This window comes from Zophobas morio, unplaced genomic scaffold (genome assembly GCF_036711695.1).
Source record: "Zophobas morio isolate AGI-343-1 ecotype UQ-CSIRO unplaced genomic scaffold, CSIRO_AGI_Zmor_V1 ptg000040l, whole genome shotgun sequence".
Taxonomy (NCBI): Eukaryota; Metazoa; Arthropoda; class Insecta; order Coleoptera; family Tenebrionidae; genus Zophobas; species Zophobas morio.
The window spans coordinates 1,584,221-1,607,205 of NW_026972145.1; the positions used below are offsets into that span (position 1 = coordinate 1,584,221).

The window sequence follows — 22,985 nt, forward strand, 5'->3', positions numbered from 1 at the left end:
ACAAATCCGGCCCTGGCCTTTCCAATCATTCGACGCTGTCATTGACATATGACATAAGTGTATGCAACCACCAATACACCAACCGGTTTTTGTTTATCTCAGTCCAGCGTGCCCATTACAACCGTAAACAAACATCAACAAATTCCATCCCACCCCTCTTTCTTATCTTTATTATCATTAATAAACAAAAACACGCTCTTATTACTCATCGCAGCTCCAAAACCAAATTCCCTAAGTCAGCTGGTCACTTTCGACAGTCCCCAGACCTGTCAATCGAATATGAAATTCGCAGTTTACTCATGATATTACCTTCACTTAAACACTAACAAAATGATCACTTTTTAACAAATTCGACTCCGAGGTAAGTCTCTATTTTCGTTAAAGCCGTTTGTCTGACCCTTCGTTGCAGCCCTGACGCGAAAGTGAGGTTAAGTAAAATGTACGAGAGCCCGAGCTCTTTGGAAGAACTGTGCCTGGACACGATTTGCGACAACATCCTCATCTACGTGAAACTGGAACGCACGACCCACCACGACTTCAGCAAAGGCAAACGCTACAAATTCGCGGACCCGGACCTGTTCCTTTTTAAGGAAATCTCGGAGAAACTGTTGGGGAAATTCCAGGAGAAGAACATACTATGCGACGCGTTGATGTACCTGTTCGACGAGAGGAACACGAAGCTGGGCTCGGTCAAGTTGAAGAACTGTAAAGTCACGCAGACCGGGCTCCAAGTGCTCAAGCAGCATAAAGTGGTGGATTTGGATTGCGTTAATTTGAAGAACGTGTGTATAGGGGATATTTTAGGTGAGTGGATTGTGGGGGCGGCGTGGGGTTGATTCTGTGTGTTGTAGATTGCCTCAACGACTGGTCGATGAAGAATCTGGCCAATGTGAATTTCTCAAAATGCACTTTCATTGATATGCAGCGGCACAGTTTGATGGTGAAGATCACGAACTTGAAGAACTTGCGGTCGTTGAATTTAGCGTACACAGAACTGAACCAATTAAGCTTTAAGATGGTGTGTGAGGATCTCAGGTTTTTAGAGAAACTAGATATTTCGGGAACGTTCGTCAAGGATCTCAGCCCGTTGCTTTTACTCAAGCATCTCGTCGGTCTTTCGATAAGTGTAAGTTGTTTGTTTGGCGGCCCTCGATGTTGTTGTTATCGGGCGTGGAGGTCGCATTATTTAGCGGAATGGCCTGCAGCGTTTTTTTTTTTTTTAATGGAAATTAATATTTATGTGTTTTTGATTGTGGCTGATAAAGTATGCAAGGAAAAGTCTTTGTTGGAATCGAAGGCGCGCCGGAGTTGTTTTCTTTTGACGAGTTTTTAGGGGATTTTTGTTAAGTCGGTGGTTGGTGGTATTGCCATTTTGCCGCCTTTTTTCGAATTGCAGCCAATCGGGGTCGAACTAAACCAACCAGTTATACAGATTTCGTTTGTTTATGCATTGTCGGTTCATTTCGTGTTCTATCGTAATAAAAATTAATGTCAAGTAACAAAAACTACAATTTTAACAAAAAATTCAATGAAATATTATTAATTAGTTTTTAAAATGACTCCAATTAATTTTGATCGATGTTTTGTAATAATCGTTAATTACAATTGTTATTTTTTAAAATGTGGCCATGTCTCATGTAGGTTCTAAGAATTTTTTTTTTTACGGTTGCCTGTGTGTGTAATGTCGAAAATATGGCTGTATTATGACACCATGACACGATTGATTGGCGATTTATCATATTCGCGTGACCTTACGTGTGCAAAAATTTAATCGTAAGATTTTCTTTTAATTTTGTTTTTTTTTTGACAAAATATTAATTAAAATTTCAGAAAATGATTACATATCAAAGAACACAAGAATCTTGGAATTCAGAATCCTGGAACTCACTATCTTGGGATCTAGAACCTTGGAATTTAGAATCTTGGAATCCAGAATTTTGAATAATGGAATTCAAGAATTTGATACTTTGGGTTTCAGATTTATTTTCTTTGATTGAACGCATTTTCCTGAACATTCAATATTTTTAATACTTTGGTCTAATATTTCAGGCCGGTAAAACTTAGTCCAACCATTCAATATCTTAGAATTTAGAATCTTGGAACTCAGAATTTTGGGATCCAAAATCTTGGAATCTAGACGTTTGGAATTTCAAAACTAACATGTAAAACACATTAAGAATTCTTGGTCACAGATTTCAAGAATTTGGATCTAAAATCTTAAATATAGAATCTTGGACTCAGGATTCCAAGATTTTGGATCCTAAGATTCTTAATTCTAGATTTCGAGTTCTAAGTTCAGAGATTTTAGATTTCCAGATTCCAAAATCTAGAATCTAAGATTCTTGGTACCAAGATTCTAGAAAGTGTCAAATTCTTCAATTCTATGATGCAGAATTCTTAATGTGTAATACATTTTTAGTTCTATTCTATTATTGCTAGATTCCGAGAACCTAGATACGAAGATTATAGATTACAGGATTCCGAGGTTTAAAATTTTGGGATCCAAAATCTTGGAATCTAGAATTTAGACTCTTGAAATCTAGAACCTTGAATCTAAAATATCGGAATCTAAAACATTAGAATCCTGGAATCTAGAATCGCGAAATTTAGAATCACTGAACTTAGAATCTCGGTTTTTAGAATTTTTTTAGTCTAGAATCTTGGAAATTATAATCTAGAATATTGGGATCCAGAACCTAAACTCTTGAAATCTAGAATATCGGAATCATGAATCCTGGTTTCTAGAATTTTTAGTCCAGAATCTTGGAATCTATAACCTAGAATATTAGGATCCAGAACCTAAAATATTGAAATCTAGAATCTTAGGATCTAAAATCTTTGAATGTAGAATCTTGGGATTCAAAATCTTGGAATCTAGAATTTGGACTTTCGGAATCTAAAACTTCGGAATCCTGTAATACATAATCTTGGAATCTAGAATCTTGGAATTTATAATCTAGAATATTGGGATCCAGAACCTAAAATATTGAAATTTAGAAGCTTGCTATCTAAAATCTTGGAATGTAGAATTTGGACTTTCAGAATCTAAAACTTTGGAATCCTGTAATCCATAATCTTGGGATCTAGGATCTTGAAATCTTGAAATTTAGAATCACTGAGCTTAGAATCTCGGAATCTAGAATCTCGGTATTTAGAATTTTTTTGTCTAGAATCTTGCAATTTATAATCTAGAATATTGGGATCCAGAACCTGAAATCTTGAAATCTAGAATCTCGGAATCATGAATCCTGGTTTCTAGAATTTTTTAGTCTATAATCTTGGAATTTATAACCTAGAATATTAGAATCCAGAACATAAAATCTTGAAATCTAGAATCTTAGTATCTAAAATCTTTGAATGTAGAATCTTGGGATTCAAAATCTTGGAATTTAGAATTTGACCTTTCGGAATATAAAACCTCGGAATCCTGTAGTCCATAATCTTTAATCTAGGATCTATTGAAATCTAGAATTACTGAACTTACAATCTCGGAATCTAGAATCTTGGTTTTTAGAATTTTTTAGTTTAGAATCTTGGAATCTATAACCTAGAATATTAGGATCCAGAACTTAAAATCTTGAAATCTAGAATCTTAGTATCTAAAATCCTTGAATGTAGAATCTTGGGATTCAAAATCTTGGAATCTAGAATTTGACCTTTCGGAATATAAAACCTCGGAATCCTGTAATCCATAATCTTTAATTTAGGATCTTGAAATCTAGAATCACTGAACTTACAATCTCGGAATCTAGAATCTTGGTTTCTAGAATTTTTTAGTCTAGAATCTTGGAATCTATAACCTAGATACCTAGAATATTGGGATACAGAACTTAAAATATTGAAATTTTGTATCTAAAATCTTAGAATCTAAAATCTTGGCCTAAAAAATCTTAGAATCTAGGATCTTGAAATCTAGAATCACTGAACGTAGAATCTCGGAATCCTAGAATCTTGGTTTTTAGAATTTTTTAGTCTAGAATCTTGGAATGTATAATCTAGAATATTAGGATCCAGAACCTAGAATCTTGGAATCTAGAATGTTGGAATTCAGAATCTTGGGATCCAAAATCTTGGAATCTAGAATTTGGACCCTCGGAATCTAAAACCTTGGAATCTTGTAATCCATAATCGTGGAATCTAGAATCGCGAAATCTAGAATCTTGGAATCTAGGATCCTGAAAGCTAGAATCCTAGTATTTAGAAGCTTCAGATTTCAAAACTAAAACGTAGAACTGAAAATGTATAACACTTTAAGAATTCTGGATCATAGAATTCAAGAATTTGAGACTATCTAGAATCTTGGAATATCGGAAACTAAAACGCCGAACTTAAAATCATATTATGAATTCTGGATCATAGCATTCAAGAATTTGAGACTCTAGAATTTTGGCACCTAGAATCTTGGAATCAAGAATCTTAGATTCTAGAACCTTGGAATCTGGTAATCTAGAATCTTTGATCTTAAAATCTCGGAATCCGTAATCTAAAATGACGGATTCCAGAATATAAATTCTTGAAATCTGAAATTTGAGAATCTAGAATCTTGGAATCCAGAATCTTGGAATTTCAAAACTAAAACGTAGAACTTAAAATCACATTAAGAATTCTGGATCATAGAATTCAAGAATTTGAGACTCTAGAATTTTGGCACCTGGAATCTTGGAATCAAGAATCTTAGATTCTAGAATCTTGGAATCTGAGAATCTAAAATCTCTGATCTGAAAATCTCGGAATCTAGAATCTTGGAATCTGTAATCTAAAACGATGGAATCCAGAATCTAAAATCTTGAAATCCGAAATCTTAGAATCTAGAATCTTGGAATCCAAGATCTTGGAATTGGAATCTATAATTTCGACTCTTAGAATCTAGAACCTCTAATCTAAACTCCCGCAATGTAGAATATCGGAATCTATAACCTCGAAATTCTGTAATCCATAATCTTGGAATCTGTAATCTAAAATATTGGGATCCAGAATCAAAAATCTTTAAATCTAGAATCTTTGAATCATGAATCTTGGAATTCATCAGAATCTTCGAACTCAGACTCTTGGAGTCCAAAACTTTGGAATCTAGAATTTGGACTCTCGAAATCTAGAATCCCATAATCTAGAATATCAGAACCTAAAACCTCTGAATCCTGTAATTATCATTTTGGAATCAAGAATCTTGGATTCTAAGATCCTGAAATCTAGAATCTTGAAATTTCAAAACTAAAACGTAGAATTTAAAATGTATATCAGATTAAGAATTCTGGATCATAGAATTCAAGAATTTGAGACTTTCTAAAATCTTTGAATCAAGAATCTTGGAATCTGGAAATCTATACTCTTGGAATCTTTGATCTAAAATATTGAAGTCCAGAATAAAAAATGTTGAAATCTAGACTCTTAGATTCTAGAATTTTGGAATCCAGAATCTTTGAACTCTTGGGATCCAAATAGGAATCGGAATCTAGAACCTCGAATCTAGAATCTGGTAATCTAAAGTCTTAGTATTTAGAAGTTTGGAATCGTAAAACTTAAAATCTATAACACTTTAAGAATTCATCACCATAGAATTCAAGAATTTGCGACTTTCTAGAATCTTGGGATCTAGAATCTTCGAATCTGGAAATCTAGTATCTCTGAACTTAGAATCTCGCATTCTAGAATCTTGGATTTTCTAATCTCAAATATTGGGGTCCAGAATAAAAAATATTGAAATCTATAATTTTAGAATCCAGAATCTTGAAAAATAGAATCGTGGAATCAAGAATCCAGAAGTCTAGAACCTTGAAATTCAGAATTTTTGAACTCAGAATCTTAGGATTCACAATTTTGGATTCTAAGAATTTGGAGGCCCCTAATCTAGAATATCGAAATCTAAAACCTCTGAATTCTGTAATCCATCACCTTGGAATATAGAATCTTGGAATCTGGAAATCTAGGATTTTTAATCTAGAATGGTGGAATCTAGAATCTTAGAATCTAGAATTTTGGAATCCAGAATCTTAGAATCTAGAATCACAGAATTTCAAACTTGAAACTCGGAACTTAAAATGTTTTAGACATTAAGAATTTTGGATAATAGAATTCAAGAATTTGAGACTCTAAAATCTTGGCATCAAGAATCTTGGGTCTAGAATCTTAAATTCTATAATCTTGGAATCTGGAAATCGAGAATCTTGGAATCTGTAATCTAAAATATTGAGATGCAAAATAAAAAACCTTGAAATCTAGAATCTTAGATTCTAGAATTTTGGAATCCAGAATCTTGCAGGGTATCCAGTGTCCAAGTAACTGGAATTCAGAATCTGGAATCCAAAATTTTGGGTTCTAGAATTTGGACTCTCGGAATCTAGAACCTCGAATCTAGAATCCCGTAATCTATAATATCGGAATCTAGAGTCTTGGAATCTAAGATCCTGAAATCTAGACTCTTAGTATTTAGAAGTTTGGGATTTCAAAACAAAAACGTAAAACTTAAAATTTATATAACAAGAATTCCGCATCATAGAACTCAAGAATTTGAAACTTTCTAGAATCTTGGGATCTAGAATCTTAGATTCTGGTATCTTGGAATCTGGAAATCTAGGTTCTCTGAAATTAGAATCTCGGAATCTAGATTTTTTAATCTAGAATCTGGGAATCTGTAATCTAAAATATTGAGATCCAGAATCAAAAATGTTGAAGTTTAGAATCTCGGAATCCAGAATCTTGGAATTCAGAATTTTTGAACACAGAATCTTGCGATCCACAATTTTGGATTCTAAAATCTGGACTCTCGGAATCTAGAATCCCGTAATCTAAAACCTCTGAATCTAAAATCTTGAGACTTTCTACAATCTTGGCATCTGGAATCTTAGCATCAAGAATCTTGGAATCTGGAAATCTAGAATTTTGAAATCTAGAAGCTTACAATATAGAATTTTGGAATCCAGAATCTTGGACTCTAAAATCTTGGAATCCAGAATCTTGGAAATCAGGATATTAGTATTTAGAATCGCAGCATTTCAAAACGAAAACTTGGAACTTAAGATGTTCAATAAGACATTAACAATTTTGGATCATAGAATTCAAGAATTTGAGACTTTGGGGGTTTAAAATGTATTTTTTTGAGTTAACGCATTTTTCTGAAAATTCAATATTTTTAGAAGGTTAAAATTGGGATCCAGAGTCTAGAATATTCGAAGTTGGAAATCTAGAATTTTGGAGTTCAGAATCTTGGAATTTTAAAACTAAAACTTGGAGCTTAAAGTGTTATACATAAGTATTAATAATTTTGGATCATAGAATCCAAAAATTTCAGACTTTGGTCATTTCAAGTCAGATCAAGTTAGGTTAAGTCAAAGCAAGATTGAGTTTAGTCAGGTCACAAAAGATCAGGCTAAGTCAATTTTTCATTCACCTGACTTGACTTGACTTAAAATGAGATGAACTGGCCTGCCCTGGGGTGACCTAATATGACTTAACCTAAACTACCTGACTTGACTTTTAATGACCTGACTTGACGTGACTTAAGCTATAATTTCGAAAATTATCCATCTCTCTTAACTCAAACCGGCTCTCTGTTCCAGGACTTATCCCAAGCGAAAAACTACGTCTCCACCCTCACCCAACTGCCCCACCTCCGCCACCTCGACGCCAGCATCTTCAACGAAAAACTCGACAGCATGTCCGAATCGTCATCGCCGTGCGCCATCTTACCCATCATCGAGGACCCCGCGACCCTCCCCCACCTCGTCTCCCTCGACGTCTCCGGCTGGCGCGACTTCATCCCCACCGAGAGCCTCCACCGGTTCGTCGAGAGCCACCCCCGCCTAGAATTCCTCGGCATAGTTCTAAGCGACTGCACGTTCGACCCGACCTTCAGCGCCACCGCCTGGCCCAACCTCACCATCGCCGGCCTGGGGAACGAAGCCCAGATCAAGGTCGCCCTGAAGAAGTACTGGGAGCGCTCCAACTACGTCCAGAAGGCGCTCTACCACCTCTTCCAGCTGACCAACCTGGCGCCGGAGGCGCGGCCCGACATGTTCAACCTCGTCCTCCCGGTGATGGCGGCGCACTCGAACAAGTTCGGGGTGCAGATGGCGGCGACGGCGTGTTTGTATAATTTGACGAGGGGCGACCTGAGCAAGAAGATCCACCCCCGGGCGCTCAGTCGCGGCGTGAACTTGACCCTCTACGCCATGGAGTGCTTCCCGGACGAGTTCCAGCTGCAGAAAAACTCGCTGCTGACGCTGTGCAGCGACACCATCCTCCAGGAGATCAACTTCGACCGGTTCCGCTGCGCGAAGCTGGTGCTGGACGCGCTGTGCGCGTTCGAGGACGTCAACATGAACCGGATGGCGGTGGCGATCTGCAGCATCCTGGCGGCGAAGGTGAGCACGGAGGAGACGTCGGAGCTGGGAGCCCGCCCGGTGTACATGCGGAAGCTCCTCGCCATGGTGCAGAACCGCGTCGAGTCCATCACGTCCGACATAACCTTGAAATTCACGCTGAGCGCGCTGTGGAACTTGACGGACGAGAGCGCCGCCACCTGCACGGTGTTCCTGGAACAAGGCGGCGCCTACCTGTTCCTCAACGTGCTGAAGACGTTCAAGAACGACTGCGCCATCGAGACGAAGGTGCTGGGGCTGCTGAACAACATCGCGGAGGTGGTGAAGTTGAGGCACAGTTTGATGATGGACTCGCTGATGAACGAGCTGTTCGGGTTGCTGAAGTCGGAGAACATCGACGTGAGCTACTTCGCTGCGGGGATCGTGGCGCACTTGGCGTCGGACGGGGCGGAGCAGTGGACGGTGTCGAGCCACTCGAGGAAGGAGATGCTGGGGGAGCTGCAGAGCGCGGTGTCGCAGTGGAAGGTGCCGGACAGCGAAATGGTGGCCTACAGGAGTTTTAGGCCGTTTTTCTCGCTGCTGAGGACTGATATGGATTTCCAGGTGCAGCTGTGGGCGGTGTGGGCGATACATCACGTGTGTACGAAAAATCGTAAGTAGATGTCAAACTGAACAAGACGCGATGTGTTGCCAACGTAATTTTTTTTTTACACTAAATTTCAAAGCTTGCTAGATGGCTGTTTTCGATCACGTCATCAATGTTATTTTTTGGATGTATTTTTTTGGTATTAAAGTTAATATATATATTTACAATCACCAAAATGGATGATATCATCTTTAACAAATTTAAAACAAACTTCAAACACGGTCTGGTATCACACAGTATTGGGTTGCGCGTCAAATTTAATTTTCCATCTAAATTATAGCTTCATTGTGCGATTTTTTTTTACATTTCGCTTCTTACAGCAAAAAACAACATATTATAAAGTCGTTTTTAGTTGAAAGTAATTGTTTTTGTGTCATTTTTACTTCCCTGGCATTTGTGGTTTATGAATCCGCTTTGAGTAAATCGTTAATCAAAATTAATTGTGGTATTTTTCTGAAAATTTCATATTTTTAAAGATTACAATTCTGGATCTAATAATTCAGAACGGTAGAACGGTAGATGTTCAACAATTTTGGAATTAAGAATCACGGAGCTCAGAATCTTGGAATCTAGAATTCTGGAATTTAGAATCTTGGTATTTAGAAGCTTGGAATTTCAAAACTAAAACGTAGATTTGAAAATGTATAACATATTAAGAATTCTGGATCATAGAATTCAAGAATTTGAGGATTTCTAGAATTTTGGCATCTAGGATCCTGGAATCTTGGAATATTGGAATCTAAAATCTCGGATTTCTGTAATCCATAATCTGGGAATCTAGAATCTTGGTATTTCAAAACTAAAACGTAAAAGTTAAAATCACATTAAGAATTCTGGATCATAGAATTCAAGAATTTGAGACTTTTAAAATCTTGGCATCTGGAATCTAGAATCTCGGAATCTAGAATCTTTTAATGTAGGATCTTAAAATCTAGAATCTTGGAATCCAAAATCTTGTAATCTAGAATCCTGAAATCTTGGAACATCGGAATCTAAAACCTCGGAATTCTGTAAGCCATAATCTTGGAATCTAGAATCTTAGAATTTCAAAACTTAAAATAATATTAAGAATTCTGGATCATAGAATTCAAGAATTTGAGACTCTAGAATTTTGGCACCTGGAATCTTGGAATCAAGAATCTTAAATTCTAGAACCTTGGAATCTGGAAATCTAGAATCTCTGATCTTAAAATCTCGGAATCTAGAATCTTAGAATCCGTAACTGACGGAATCCAGAACCTAAAATCTTGAAATCTGAAATCTTAGAATCTAGAATCTTGGAATTTCAAAACTAAAACGTAGAACTTAAAATCACATTAAGAATTCTGGATCATAGAATTCAAGAATTTGAGACTTTTGGCACCTGGAATCTTGAAATAAAGAATCTTATATTCTAGAACCTTGGAATCTGGAAATCTAGAATCTCTGATCTTAAAAACTCGGAATCTAGAATCTTGGTATTTCAAAACTAAAACGTAGAACTTAAAATCACGTTAAGAATTCTGCATTATAGAATTTTCTAGAATGTTGACATCAAGAATATGGGATCTACAATTTTTTTATTCTAGAATCTTGGAATCTGTAATCTAAAATATTGGGATCTAGAATAAAAAATGTTTACATCTAGAATCTTGGAATTCAGAATTTTTCAACTCAGAATCTGAGGATCCACAATTTTGGATTCTAGAATTTGGAATCCTGTGTTCTAAAATATCGAAATCTAAAACCTCTGAACTATGTAATCCATCGTCTTGGAATCTAGAATTCTGGGATCTACGATTTTTTAATCTAGAATCTTGGAATCTATAATCTAGAATATTGCGATCCAGAATCTTAGAATCCAGAATTTTAGAATCTTTGAATCTAGAATGCTGAAATCTGGAATCTTGGAAGTCAAAATTTCAGTATTTAGAATCACAGAATTTAAAAACTAAAACTTGGAACTTAAAATGTTTTAGACATTAAGAATCTTGTGATCTAGAATCTTGGAATCTGTAAATCTAGAATCTCTGAACTTACAATCTGGAAATCTAGAATCTCTGAACTTAGAATCTCGGAATCTAGGATTTCTTAATATAGAATCTTGGAATCTGTAATCTAAAATATTGGGATCCAGAATCAAAAATGTTGAAATCTAGAATCTTGGAATCCAGAATCTTGTAATCTAGAACCCTGAAATCTTGGAATATCGGAATCTAAAACCTCGGAATTCTGTAAGCCATAATCTTGGAATCTAGAATCTTAGAATTTCCAAACTTAAACGTAGAACTTAAAATAATATTAAGAATTCTGGATCATAGAATTTAAGAATTTGAGACTTTCTAAAATCTTTGCATCTGGAATCTCGGCATCAAGTGTCTTGGGATCTAGAATCTTGAAATTTGGAAATCTAGAATCTTCGAGTCTAGAATTTTTAAGTTAGAATCTTGGAATTTATAATGTAGAATTTTGGAATCCAGAATCTTACAAACTAGAATCTCGGAGTCTAGAATGCTGAAATCTAGAAACTTGGAATTCAGAATCTTAGTATCTAGAATCACAGAATTGCAAAACTAAACTGAAATCTAGAATCTTAGTATCTATCTTCAATCTTAGAATTTCAAAACTAAAACTTGGAGCTTAAAATGTAATACATATATATTAAGAATTTTGGATATGGAATTCAAGAATTTAAGACCTTGGGTTTAAGATGTATTTTCTTTGCGTCAACACCTTCTTCTGAAAATTTAATATTTTTAAAAGCTTAAAATTCTGGTTCTAAGAACTCAGAATCTTGGGATCTAGAATCTTGGAATTTAGAATCTTGACATCCATAATTGAATTTTGAAATATAGAATTTTGGAATCTAGAATTCTGGAATCTAAATTCTTGGGATCTAGAATTTTGGAATCTAGAATTTTTTAATCTGGAAATATAGGATCTCTTAACTTAGAATCTCTTAATCTAGAATCCTGTGATCTAGAATCTGGGAATTTAGAATCTCGAGATCCATGATTCAGTCTTGAAATATAGAATCTCGGAATCTAGAATCCTGCGATCCAAAATCTTGGGATCCATAATTCAATCTTGCAATCTAGAATCATGGAATATATTCAGAATCTAAATTCTTGGGATCTAGACTTTTAGAATCTAGAATCTTTTAATATGGAAATATCGGGTCTCTGAACTTAGAATCACGGAATCTAGGAATCCTGTAATCTAGAATATTGGAATTTAGAATCTTGGCATCTATAATTCAATTTTGAAATCTAGAAACTTGGAATCTAGTATCCTGGAATCTAAATTCTTGGGATCTAGAATTTTGGAATCTACAACCTTTTAATCTGGAAATATAGGATCTCTGAACTTGGAATCAAGGAATCTAGAATCCTGTAATGAAGAATCTTGAAATTTAGAATCTTGGGACCCATAATTCTTCAATCTTGAAACCTAGAATCCTGGAATCTGAATTCTTGGAATCTAGAATCTTTTAATCTGGAAATAGCCGATCTCTGAACTTAGAATTTCGGAATCTAGAATCTTGGAATTTAGAATCTTGAGATCCATAATTCAATCTTGAAATATAGAATCCTGGAATTTAAAATCTTGGTATCTAGAATTTTGGAATATAGAATCTTTTAATCTGGAAATATCGGATCTCCGAACTTAGAATTTCGGAATCTAGAATCCTGTGATCTAGAATTTTGGAAATTAGAATCTTGGTATTTAGAAGCTGGGAATTTCAAAACTAAAACGTAGAACTGAAAATCACATTAAGAATTCTGGATCATAGAATTCAAGAATTTGGGACTTCTAAAATCTTGGCAACTGGGATCTTGGGATGAAAAATTTTGAAATCTGGGAATCTAGAATCCTGGGATCTATAATTTTTAACCTCGAATCTTGGAATTTATAATCAAGAATTTTGGAATCCAGAATCTTGGAATCTGGAAAACTAGTATCTCTGAACTTAGAATCTCGGAATCTAGAAGCTTGGAATCTGTAATCTAAAATATTGGGGTCCAGAATAAAAAATATTGAAATCTATAATCTTGGTATCGAAAATCTTGGACACTAGAATCTTGGAATCTAGAATCTCTTAATGTAGCATCTTAAAGTCTAGAATCTTGGAATCCAGAATCTTGTAATCTAGAATCCTGAAATCTTGGAATATCGGAATCTAAAACCTCGGAATTCTGTAAGCCATAATTGGCATCTGGAATCTTGGCATCAAGTGTCTTGGGATCTAGAATCTTAAAATTTGGAAATCTAGAATCTCTGAACTTAGAATCTCGGAATCTAGAATTTTTAAGCTAGAATCTTGGAATTTATAATCTAGAATTTTGGAATCCAGAATCTTACAAACTAGAATCTCGGAATTTAGAATGCTGAAATGTAGAAACTTGGAATTTAGAATCCTGAAATCTTGGAATATCGAAATCTAAAATCTCGGAATTCTGTAAAATCTTGGAATCTCGAATCTTGGAAATTCAAAACTTAAACGTAGAACTTAAAATCATATTAAAATTTCTGGATCATAGAATTCAAGAATTTGAGACTCTCTAAAATCTTGGCATCTGGAATCTTAGCATCAAGTAAGTGTCTTGGGATCTAAAATCTTGAAATCTGGAAATCTACAATCTCGGAATCTAGATTCCTGGTATCTAGAATTTTTAATGTGGAATGTTGGAATTTATAATCGGGAATTTTGGCAGCCACAATCTTGGATTTCAAAATCTAGAATCTTGAAATGTAGAATGGTGAAATCTAGAAATTTGGAATTCAAAATCTTAGTATTTAGAATCACAGAATTGCAAAACTAAACTGAAATCTAGAATCTTAGTATCTATCTTCAATCTTAGAATTTCAAAACTAAAACTTGGAGCTTAAAATGTAGTACATATTAAGAATTTAAGACCTTGGGTTTACGATGTATTTTCTTTGAGTTAACACCTTCTTCTGAAAACTGAGGATCTTGGAATTTAGAATCTTGGAATCTAAATTCTTGAAATCTATAATCTTTTAATCTGGAAATATAGGATCTCTGAACTTAGAATCTCGGAATCTAGAATCCTAAGATCTAGAATCTTGGAATTTAGAATCTTGAGAACCATAATTCAATCTTGGAATCTAGAATCCTGGAATCTAAATTCTTAGAATCTAGAATCCTGTGATCTAGAATTTTGGAATTTAGAATCTTGAAATCCATAATTCAATCTTGAAATATAGAATCATGGAATCCTGGAATTTAAATTCTTGGGATCTAGGATTTTGGAATCTAGAATCTTTTAATCTGGAAATATCGGATCTCTGAACTTATTATCTCGGAATCTAGAATCCTGTCATCTAGAATTTTGGAATTTAGAATCTTGGGATCCATTATTCAATTTTGAAATCTGCGATCTTGGAATCTAGTATCCTGGAATCTCAATTCTTGGCATCTAGAATTTTGGAATTTACAATCTTTTAAACTGGAAATATAGGATCTCTGAACTTAAAATCTCGGAACCTAGAGTCCTGTGATCTAGAATCTTGGAATTTAGATTCTTGAGACCCATAATTCAATCTTGAAATATAGAATTCTTGGGATCTAGAATTTTCGAATCTAGAATCTTTTAATCTAGAAATATAAGATCTCTGAACTTAGAATCTCGGAATCTGGAATCCTGTGATCTAGAATCTTGGAATTTAGAATCTTGGGATCCATAATTCAATCATGAAATCTGCTACCTTGGAATCTAGTATCCTGGAATCTAAATTTTTGGGATCTAGAATTTTGGAATTTACAATCTTTTAAACTGGAAATATAGGATCTATGAACTTAGAACTTCGGAATCTAGAATCCTGTCATCTAGAATCTTGGGATCTAGAATTTTGAAATCTAGAATCTTTTAATCTGGAAATATAGGATCTCTGACCTTAGAATCTCGGAATCTAGAATCCCGTGATCTAGAATCTGGGAATTTAAATTCTTGAGATATAGAATCATGGGATCTAGAATCCTGGAATCTAAATTCTTGGGATCTAGAATTTTGGAATCTAGAATCTTTTAATTTAGAAATTGAGGATCTCTGACCTTAGAATCTCGGAATCTAGAATCCCGTGATCTAGAATCTGGGAATTTAAATTCTTGAGATATAGAATCATGGGATCTAGAATCCTGGAATCTAAATTCTTGGGATCTAGAATTTTGGAATCTAGAATCTTTTAATTTAGAAATTGAGGATCTCTGAACTTCGAATCTCGGAATCTAGAATCTTCGAATTTAGAATCTTGGGATCTAGAATTTTCGAATTTACAATCTTTTAATCGTGAAATATAGGATGTCTGAACTTAGAATCTCGGAATCTAGAGTCCTGTGATCTAGAATGTTTTAATCGAATCTGGAATTTAGAATCACGGAACTCAGAATCTTGGAATCTAGAATTTTGGAATCATAATTCAATCTTCAAATCTAGAATCCTCGAATCTATATTCTAGATCTAATAAATCAGAACGGTAGAACGGTAGATCTTCTACAATTTAGAATCTTCGAATGTGAATCTTGGAATTTTGGCATCTAAAATATGGGGATCCAGAATCCAATGGTGAAATCTAGAATTTTTTTATCTGAAAATCTAGAATTTTGGAATCTAAAACCTTTTATTCTAGAATCGCGGAATCTAGAACTTCTGAATCCAAAATCTTGGAATCTAGAATCTTGGTATTTAGAATCATAGAATTTAAAACTAAATGTTGAAAATTTAAATGTATTACACGCTGATAATTCTAGATGGTAGAATTCAAGAATTTGAGATTTTGAATTGAAGATACATTTACACATATATTTTTTGAGATAACTCATTTTTCTGAAAATTCAATATTTTTAATAGCTTAAAATTCCGGATCTGATAATTCAGAACGGTAGAAATTATTAAGTCTAACAGTTTAGAATCTTGGAATTTAGAATCTTGGAATCCAGAATATTGGGATCTAGAATCTTAGTATCTTGGAATCTAGAATTCTGGAATCGAAATTCTTGAGATTTAGAATTTTGTAATCTAGAATGCTTTAATCTGGAAATAGGATATCTGAACTTAGAATCTCGGAATGTAGAATCGTGTGATCTTGAATCTTTTAATCTAGAATCTTGAAATTTTGAATATTGGGATCCAGAATCTGGGCATCTAAAATATTGAGATCCAGTATCCCCTTTTGAAATCTAAAATCTTGCCATCCAGAATTTTGGAATCTAGAATCTTTGAGTCTAGAATCTTTGAACTTACAATATCGAAATATAGAATCTTTTAATCTAGAACCTGGAAATCTAGAATCTTGAAATCTAGAATCTCGGAATCTAAAACCCTCTGAAACCGGAATCTTGGAATCTAGAATCTTGATATTTAGAATGTTAGAATTACAAAACTAAAACTTGAAGATTTAAGTGTATTACACACTGATAATTCTCGATCGCAGAATTCAAGAATTTGAGAATTAGAGTTTAAGATATATATATTGTTTATGAGATAACTCATTTTTCTGAAATTTCAATATTTTTAAAAGCTTAAAATTCGTGATCTAATAATTCAGAACGGTAAAAATTAAGTTCAACAATTTAGAATCTTGTAATCCAGAATTTTGGCATCTAGAATCTTAGTATTTAGACTCTTAGAATCTCAAAGCTAAAACTTGAAACTTAAAAGTATTACACACTAAGAATTCTGGATCATAGGATTCAAGACTTTGAGGCTTGGATTTTTTTTAAATAACTCATTTTTCTTAAAATTCCGTACTTTTAGATGCCCAAAATTCTCGATCTAATAATTCAGAATGGTAGAACTTCAGTCCAGCAATGAGAATCGTAGAGTTTAAAATCTCGGAGTTCAGGATCTCGAAACTCATAATCCTGGAACATAGAATTCCGGAACGCAGAATCTTGGAATCACGAGGTCTAGAAATTTGGAATCTTAGGATAAAAATATTACAATCTTAAAATTTCAAAACTAAAACTTGGGCGTTTAAAATGTGGTATATATATATAGGTACTTAACTTTGGCAATGGACAGGATACAACAGATTAAATTTTGTACAAGTACGGACCTTTTATACCTGAAAAGGGAGCCGCGCTACCTGCTCTTACAATAGGATGAAGTGTACATTTTTCTTAGAAAGGCGGCGTACCTGCAACTTTAAACTTAAGGTTTTCCTTTGTTAGTTTCAGGTGTACAAACAAAATTAACTTTCTTTTTTGCCTGAAGACGAGACTGTGCATCGAAACACCGTGGACACTTTGCATGTTGTAGATACGAATTTATGTAGGAAAAATTTAGGATCACGTCATCAAGTCTTTCGAAGTTACAATTTTGTGTGACTGTAGTATTGACAATTCTGTGACTTTAATTGAATGTGCACTATGCCATCAAAACAATTACTAAATCGGAAACTTTTGTTTATCACGGGTCAACCGATTTAAAACCGTCCATTAAAACTACGTCACAAAATAAATCTCCATAATGAGTGTCTTATTAATACAGCATTTTAAAGAAATCGATAAGATTAAGGATTCTGACGTAAGATGTATTAAAATCATCTCGTCGAGCATCAGACGGCAATCGTTCGTTTAAAAATCAATAACAAAATACGTCTAGTAATGATTGTTTTTTTTTTTCAGCGAAGCGCTACTGCGTGATGCTGCAAGAAGAAAAAGGCCACCTCCTCCTCAACGACCTCATTAACTATAGCGATTCGCACCCCGATATTAAACTAATCTCATTGCAAATTCTCGAAACCGTGGCCGGGCATGTTTGAATAGGTGAGAGTGTCTTATTGTGATTTATTAAATTGACAGTACCAATCAGTAAAATGTTTTTTTATGATCGCTTTATAAGTTGTATATTTTTTTCCTATTTCTTTAGGATTGTTGACTTGTTGTTTCTACTTATCTAAAGTAATTATTAATTTTAAGTCTGATTTGTTTTAAAGAGGTGAAAGCGCTGACCCGCCGGGACTATCGTTCAGAAATTACAACTTTTTGTACATCGCCTAGGTCAAGCATCAGTTGTTATTGATTTTTTACAGGCTAACAGCAAAACATCGCCGTACGTTGGCTGTTTTAGGCTAGATGAAAGTATTAGAGATCTTGGTCTAGTTGTCGGTTTATTCGCTCTATTTTCCCCGGGAAAATAGACGCAGGAGTACCACCAAACGGAGACGCTTTGTTGAAATTATTTATTGTAGCTGAATTTTCTTGTGATATTTTTCCCACCGAGCACCTTCACCTTTTCGCTCTTTTCGGTTGTGTTATTAAGAAACGTGCCAATACGATGTATAGTGTCCTGTACAAACTATGTATAAATGTTAGTTTAATTTTATTGTACGAACTAGTCAAATATATCACACGTTGACAACGTCGTTGTTTTATTCGATTTTGATAATGCACGCCACTGGCTCGCACGTCCACCCAACTTTTCGAACTTGGCGCGTCCGCGCTGCCAACCCCCGCGCAAAAAGTGTCACGGAGGCGCCGTCGTCCCGGCGCCTCCCGTGTATCCCCGTGGCGAAAAAAGCGCGCTTTCGCGGGCGCCCGCCTCGGGGGCGGCGTCCCTTCCGCGATGCGTCGTCACCGAGCCGCGGGGGCGCGCGTCCCCGCGCTGCGGCCGCCTTTCCTCGCGGCCCCGTCTGGGGGAATTTGGCAGTGTGAGGTTTGCGGTTGGCGGACACGCGCAATCATCGTTCTTGTTCGTAGTTCCGATCCCCTCTCAGTATGTTCGGGTGCACCATGTTCCCCGTTTCACAGTGCGGACCGAGGACTGCACAAAGCGCAATGTACCTGCGCCATTACTGTGGAGAGGAACTACGAACAGTTCTGTCAAAGTATATTCGTTTTTCTCGCTACAGGACGACTTTAAATGCAGAATAACGTAACGGAATTGACGCAAAGATTACTACGAGCCCTCGACAGTAATTACAATGTAAGAATTTCCATGTTTTTTACTAAATAACACCCGAACGAACCCGAAAAGCGTACACCATTGCGAGTGGCGACCAGGTGGACTGCAGCCGTGCAAACGCGACCCGAAATCGCGGAAAAAGTGACCGAAACCACCGTGGAAACGTCAAAAACGCGATGGGTTGCACCCACGAGTGCGAAGGCGGCTGTGGAACAAGCGAACGTTGACGTTTGAGCTGCGGCGCCCCCACGAGACCCCCGGGGCGCACCTGACGCGATCGCGCGACTTAGTGCGGGTAGTGGTTGGTCGCGAACAGGCGGCGGTGAAGTGGTGACAGATTGGAGTGCGAGGGGGCCCCCAGTCGGTGATCGGTTGCTCAAACAGCCCCCACAAACGCGTCGCGGCGGTGTTTCGCGCGACCTCGAGGCGTTCAGTGCGATTGGAACAGGCGGCTGTGGCGGGTTGACATTTGGCGAAAAAAGGGGCTGCAGCCGCATTGTCGCGTCCCACTACCCCCTTATACCGTCCCGAGTGTGTCCGTGCCGCCCCCTGGGTGTTTTTTGCAACCTAGTTGGGTTTTTTCGGGTGTCTTGTAACTAGTTAACCACACACTACACAGTGCATAGGCGGCTGTGGAATCGCGAAAATGACATTTCGTTGGGGCTCTTTGATTGGTTAATTTTCAGCTGCCATTTTGTTGGTTTAAGGGGGCTCACTAACGCTTTGTTTGTCCCCAGGTCATTGACATGCCTGCAGTCATCGAAATCGTATCGCTCCTCGAAAAAGTCACAATCACCAAAGAACTGCTCGAGGTAAGTCTTGACTCGTGTGTGGTTCGTACTCACCGCGGTGTTGCAGACCACCCGACTCGGCAAGCACGTGAACGAGCTGCGCCGCAAGACCGACAACGACTCTTTATCGAAGCGAGCCAAGGAGTTGGTGAAGAAATGGCGCAACATGGTGTTGCCCGACTCCAACGGGCAACTCAAGACCCTGCCCGAGGAGAAGAAGCGGCCCCCGAACCGGTCGCCGTCCGCGGACACGAAGAGGCCAAAACTGAACGGTCAAACGACCGAGTTGGAGCTGTCGGACAACTCCAACTCGAGCTTCAAAGATGTGATAAGTACGAAATTAAAACGTGATGTGATCCTTATAAATTCCGATTCGAACTCGAGTTTACCCGAAGCCAAACAGGAGCCGCTGCTGGAGCAGCAGCTGCCGAAGAAGCGCGGCCGGAAAAAAGGCTCGAAAAACCACAAGAACCTGATCGACGAGGCGGAGACGTCGTTCACGAACAAGCTGGCGGTGTCGCGGGGGAACTCCAAGGTGAAGACGACGCAGGAGCTGATCGCGGGCTTGCAGAATAAAAATAGCTTGAAGGAAGATCTGACGCTGCGGGCCGCTAAATTGACCGAGCGGGTGTCCATCATCGACCAGAAGCTCAACACGAACGCCAACCGGTACAAGAACTCGCAGCGCAAAGGCTTCCAGAAGATCAGTCTGGGCGAGCGCAGCGAGCGCGTCATCGAGTCGGGCTCGGTGATCAACGACAAGTCGCTGATCCCCGACGAGGAGGTGATCATCGTGGACGACGTGGAGCCGGCGGAAGAAAAGGCGGAAACGCCGCCGCCGCCGCCGTCACCGCAGGAGCACAAAGTGACGTCGCTGAGCGTGGAGGAGGCGCTGGCGCAGCTGCCCCCGGTGGACCGAGGGGTGTTGGAGGAGCCGGAGCCCCAGCCGCACTGCTCGTGCGTGCTGAAGGAGCACAAGGACTTCGCCGTGGACGAGAGCGACGACTTGGGGCTGCCGTTCGAGTTCGTCGAGGACAGCGAGTGCGCCGCCAGGCTGCACTTCGAGGAGGAGGCGCGCAAGGAGCAGATCACGCCCGAGGACCTCCACTCGAAGCACGTCGAGAGCGTCAACGGGAACTGGGGGGTGGGGGGCGCGAAAGGGGGGCCCGAGCTGGGCGAGGACGGTCTTTTCGTGAACGTAGTGCCTAATGTAAATACCGAGAGTATACCGAAGGATGTCAAAGCGGACTTTTCGTGCGAGAATTACAAGAAGTACAGCATCTCAGAGTGCGGGGAGGAGGAGCGGACAGGTGATAGTGGTAGAGTGTTTCGGGAGTGGCACGAGGTCCTCGACACACCTTCCTATAACGGCGAAATTTTCAAAATTTTGCCTTACGTTATTATAGATTAAAATACTAGTCTTGTATTTACACCTAAGAGAATGTTTGTTTCTTTCACTTACAAAGACGAGGGTTTTTTTGTAAGTTGGTTTATTACGAGGTGTCATATTGTTTTATGGAGGCCCGGCAACAACTGTGTAGGGTCGCTTACTTTATTTCCGTGTATAGTTCTTTTTTTTTTAATTATTACTATTGCACTGCTTTTATAATTGTGTATATTTTATTAGCTAGGCAATGTTTTCAAAGTGTTACAAGCTATGGTTATATATTTAAAAAAAAGTGTCAATCGCGTATTGGCTATTGTTAATTTATTAATTTTTTCTTGTTAATACGTTTCAGTGTTTCGATTCGCATTAATCCACTTTTTATCATTTTACGGGGTTTATGTCGAATTAGCCCGGAACGAACAGGGCGCTTTTTCTTCCGTTGTTGTCAGGTAAAACAAAATTCCCCATGTTCAGTTTATTGTAAATAAATTTAGTTCCCCCTTATCAAGATAGTTGTACAAACGATTCATTTCTCTAGTTCAAAAATGTCAGTGCATTGCATTTGTAATGTTCTTGATGATATTATTGCCTTTTACGACAAAAATAAAGATATTTTCTATAAAGCGACAGTCTTTCAATGTCACGTGAGCACGTGACACCGTTGCCGTAGCAACAGAGGCGGTTTTTACCGAAGCTCCGCCCCGATGATTCATAAAACAAAAACCGTTGAAACTTCTGGGCTGAACTCCAATAAAACCCGCCTTTATTACAAAGTTACAATATCTGGAATTGTGATTGGGTGACGCGGAGCACGTGACCCGTTCCCATGGAAACAATAAATGATACATATGTACATAAAACTAGACTTGCTCCAGCAGCGGAAACCCGTCCTCGCCTTGTGCGATGACGGCGTCAATATTATAAAACGACGCATGTAGAGTGATTAGGAAAAACGAGGCCCCCAGGACCCAGAACATGGCGCCGTGGGCCCCCACTAGATAGTAAACCGGCATGGAGCACACCACTACCAACCCGTACACTTGCGCCAGCGTCAGTTCCTTCTTAAAAAACACGATCCTCCTCTCCTGGTGTCGCTTGTTCAACTTATAGCCGGCGTAGAAGCTCCCTGCTATCGCAAACAAAATCAAAGGGGACGTGATCCTACGGACACAATTTAGCCAAAATTTAACCACTCGGGGGCGACTTACAAGCAATAGACGATCAGGCCGAGAAAAACAAACAAGTAGTTGCTTTGGAAGTACTCGATGTTCCTCATTATGCGCTTACTCAGTCGGGGGACCGACGGGGGCGCCTTGAAGTTGGAAGTCTGCAAAAAAAGCAGCCACGGCCTCACGTTCTGTCTCTGTTTGTGGAACCACTCCTTGGGGTCGGGGATCTGCGTCGGCACTTGTAAAAAACTACAAAATTAGTCAAGTGTGAGGTTATGTCGGTCGTTGTGTCACTCGTGGGGGTACCTCGGAAATGCGTTTTTCGGAAGGGGGGCTGGGGGCGCCATCTCCCCCGACACGTCGACGGAAACATCGGCCATAATTCACCCCCGATTCATGGATTTTTGCGTCTTGTAACAATTTTTAATTTTTGACAGGTGACGTTGACACTTCTACGTAAACCACTAAAGTGGGGCACGGGAAAGTGAAAATCCGGTCTTGAGGGGCCACCAGCTGCTCTAAACGACTCTAACTGTAGTCTGTCGTGTAATTAAATCAGTTTGGGAATTTTCTGCGCCACCCACTCGAGTCCTCGATCTTCGCGATGATTCACCCCGTGGGAGCTCCAACGACAACAACGCGACTATAACCTCCCGCTGACGACTTTTCGCCACTTTTCGCTGTTTTCGCCATCAACAACCCGTCCCAACGTGTCTCAATCCACGGATTTTGATTTTGGCGCCGCGCGGTTCGCGGCGCGCCCGCT

At 38.2% G+C, this 22,985-nt stretch overlaps 3 protein-coding genes across 3 annotated transcripts; 2 read left to right on the forward strand and 1 right to left on the reverse strand.

The window, feature by feature from the left end:
• The first annotated feature begins 151 nt into the window (after positions 1 to 151).
• LOC135140499 (protein zyg-11 homolog B-like) lies at positions 152 to 18,329 on the forward strand. Its single transcript, XM_064071074.1, has 5 exons — positions 152 to 361; positions 410 to 804; positions 852 to 1,126; positions 7,557 to 8,970; positions 17,594 to 18,329. Exons 2-5 carry the CDS (start codon positions 438 to 440, stop codon positions 17,728 to 17,730), a joined length of 2,193 nt encoding a protein of 730 aa, XP_063927144.1. The 5' UTR covers positions 152 to 361; positions 410 to 437; the 3' UTR covers positions 17,731 to 18,329.
• A 92-nt stretch (positions 18,330 to 18,421) lies between these two features.
• Positions 18,422 to 21,673, forward strand: LOC135140751 (ras-responsive element-binding protein 1). The gene is made up of 3 exons (XM_064071428.1): positions 18,422 to 18,893; positions 19,610 to 19,684; positions 19,731 to 21,673. Exons 1-3 carry the CDS (start codon positions 18,831 to 18,833, stop codon positions 21,072 to 21,074), a joined length of 1,482 nt encoding a protein of 493 aa, XP_063927498.1. The 5' UTR covers positions 18,422 to 18,830; the 3' UTR covers positions 21,075 to 21,673.
• LOC135140753 (prenylated Rab acceptor protein 1) lies at positions 21,511 to 22,936 on the reverse strand. Its single transcript, XM_064071429.1, has 3 exons — positions 22,526 to 22,936; positions 22,259 to 22,468; positions 21,511 to 22,211 (listed from the first exon to the last, which is right to left on the reverse strand). Exons 1-3 carry the CDS (start codon positions 22,597 to 22,599, stop codon positions 21,911 to 21,913), a joined length of 585 nt encoding a protein of 194 aa, XP_063927499.1. The 5' UTR covers positions 22,600 to 22,936; the 3' UTR covers positions 21,511 to 21,910.
• Between the last annotated feature and the right edge of the window lie 49 nt (positions 22,937 to 22,985).

Bases quoted from the DNA above. Each gene is read 5' to 3' on its own strand.
- LOC135140751 (XM_064071428.1), top strand. From the start codon at position 18,831: ATGCAGAATAACGTAACGGAATTGACGCAAAGATTACTACGAGCCCTC. The intron at 18,894-19,609 runs GTAAGAATTTCC...GTTTGTCCCCAG, and splicing joins CCCTCGACAGTAATTACAAT to GTCATTGACATGCCTGCAGT. The intron at 19,685-19,730 runs GTAAGTCTTGAC...GCGGTGTTGCAG, and splicing joins TCACCAAAGAACTGCTCGAG to ACCACCCGACTCGGCAAGCA.
- LOC135140753 (XM_064071429.1), bottom strand. From the start codon at position 22,599: ATGGCCGATGTTTCCGTCGACGTGTCGGGGGAGATGGCGCCCCCAGCC. The intron at 22,469-22,525 runs GTACCCCCACGA...CTAATTTTGTAG, and splicing joins CCGAAAAACGCATTTCCGAG to TTTTTTACAAGTGCCGACGC. The intron at 22,212-22,258 runs GTAAGTCGCCCC...TTGTGTCCGTAG, and splicing joins GGCCTGATCGTCTATTGCTT to GATCACGTCCCCTTTGATTT.
- LOC135140499 (XM_064071074.1), top strand. From the start codon at position 438: ATGTACGAGAGCCCGAGCTCTTTGGAAGAACTGTGCCTGGACACGATT. The intron at 1,127-7,556 runs GTAAGTTGTTTG...TCTCTGTTCCAG, and splicing joins TCGTCGGTCTTTCGATAAGT to GACTTATCCCAAGCGAAAAA. The intron at 8,971-17,593 runs GTAAGTAGATGT...TTTTTTTTTCAG, and splicing joins TCACGTGTGTACGAAAAATC to CGAAGCGCTACTGCGTGATG.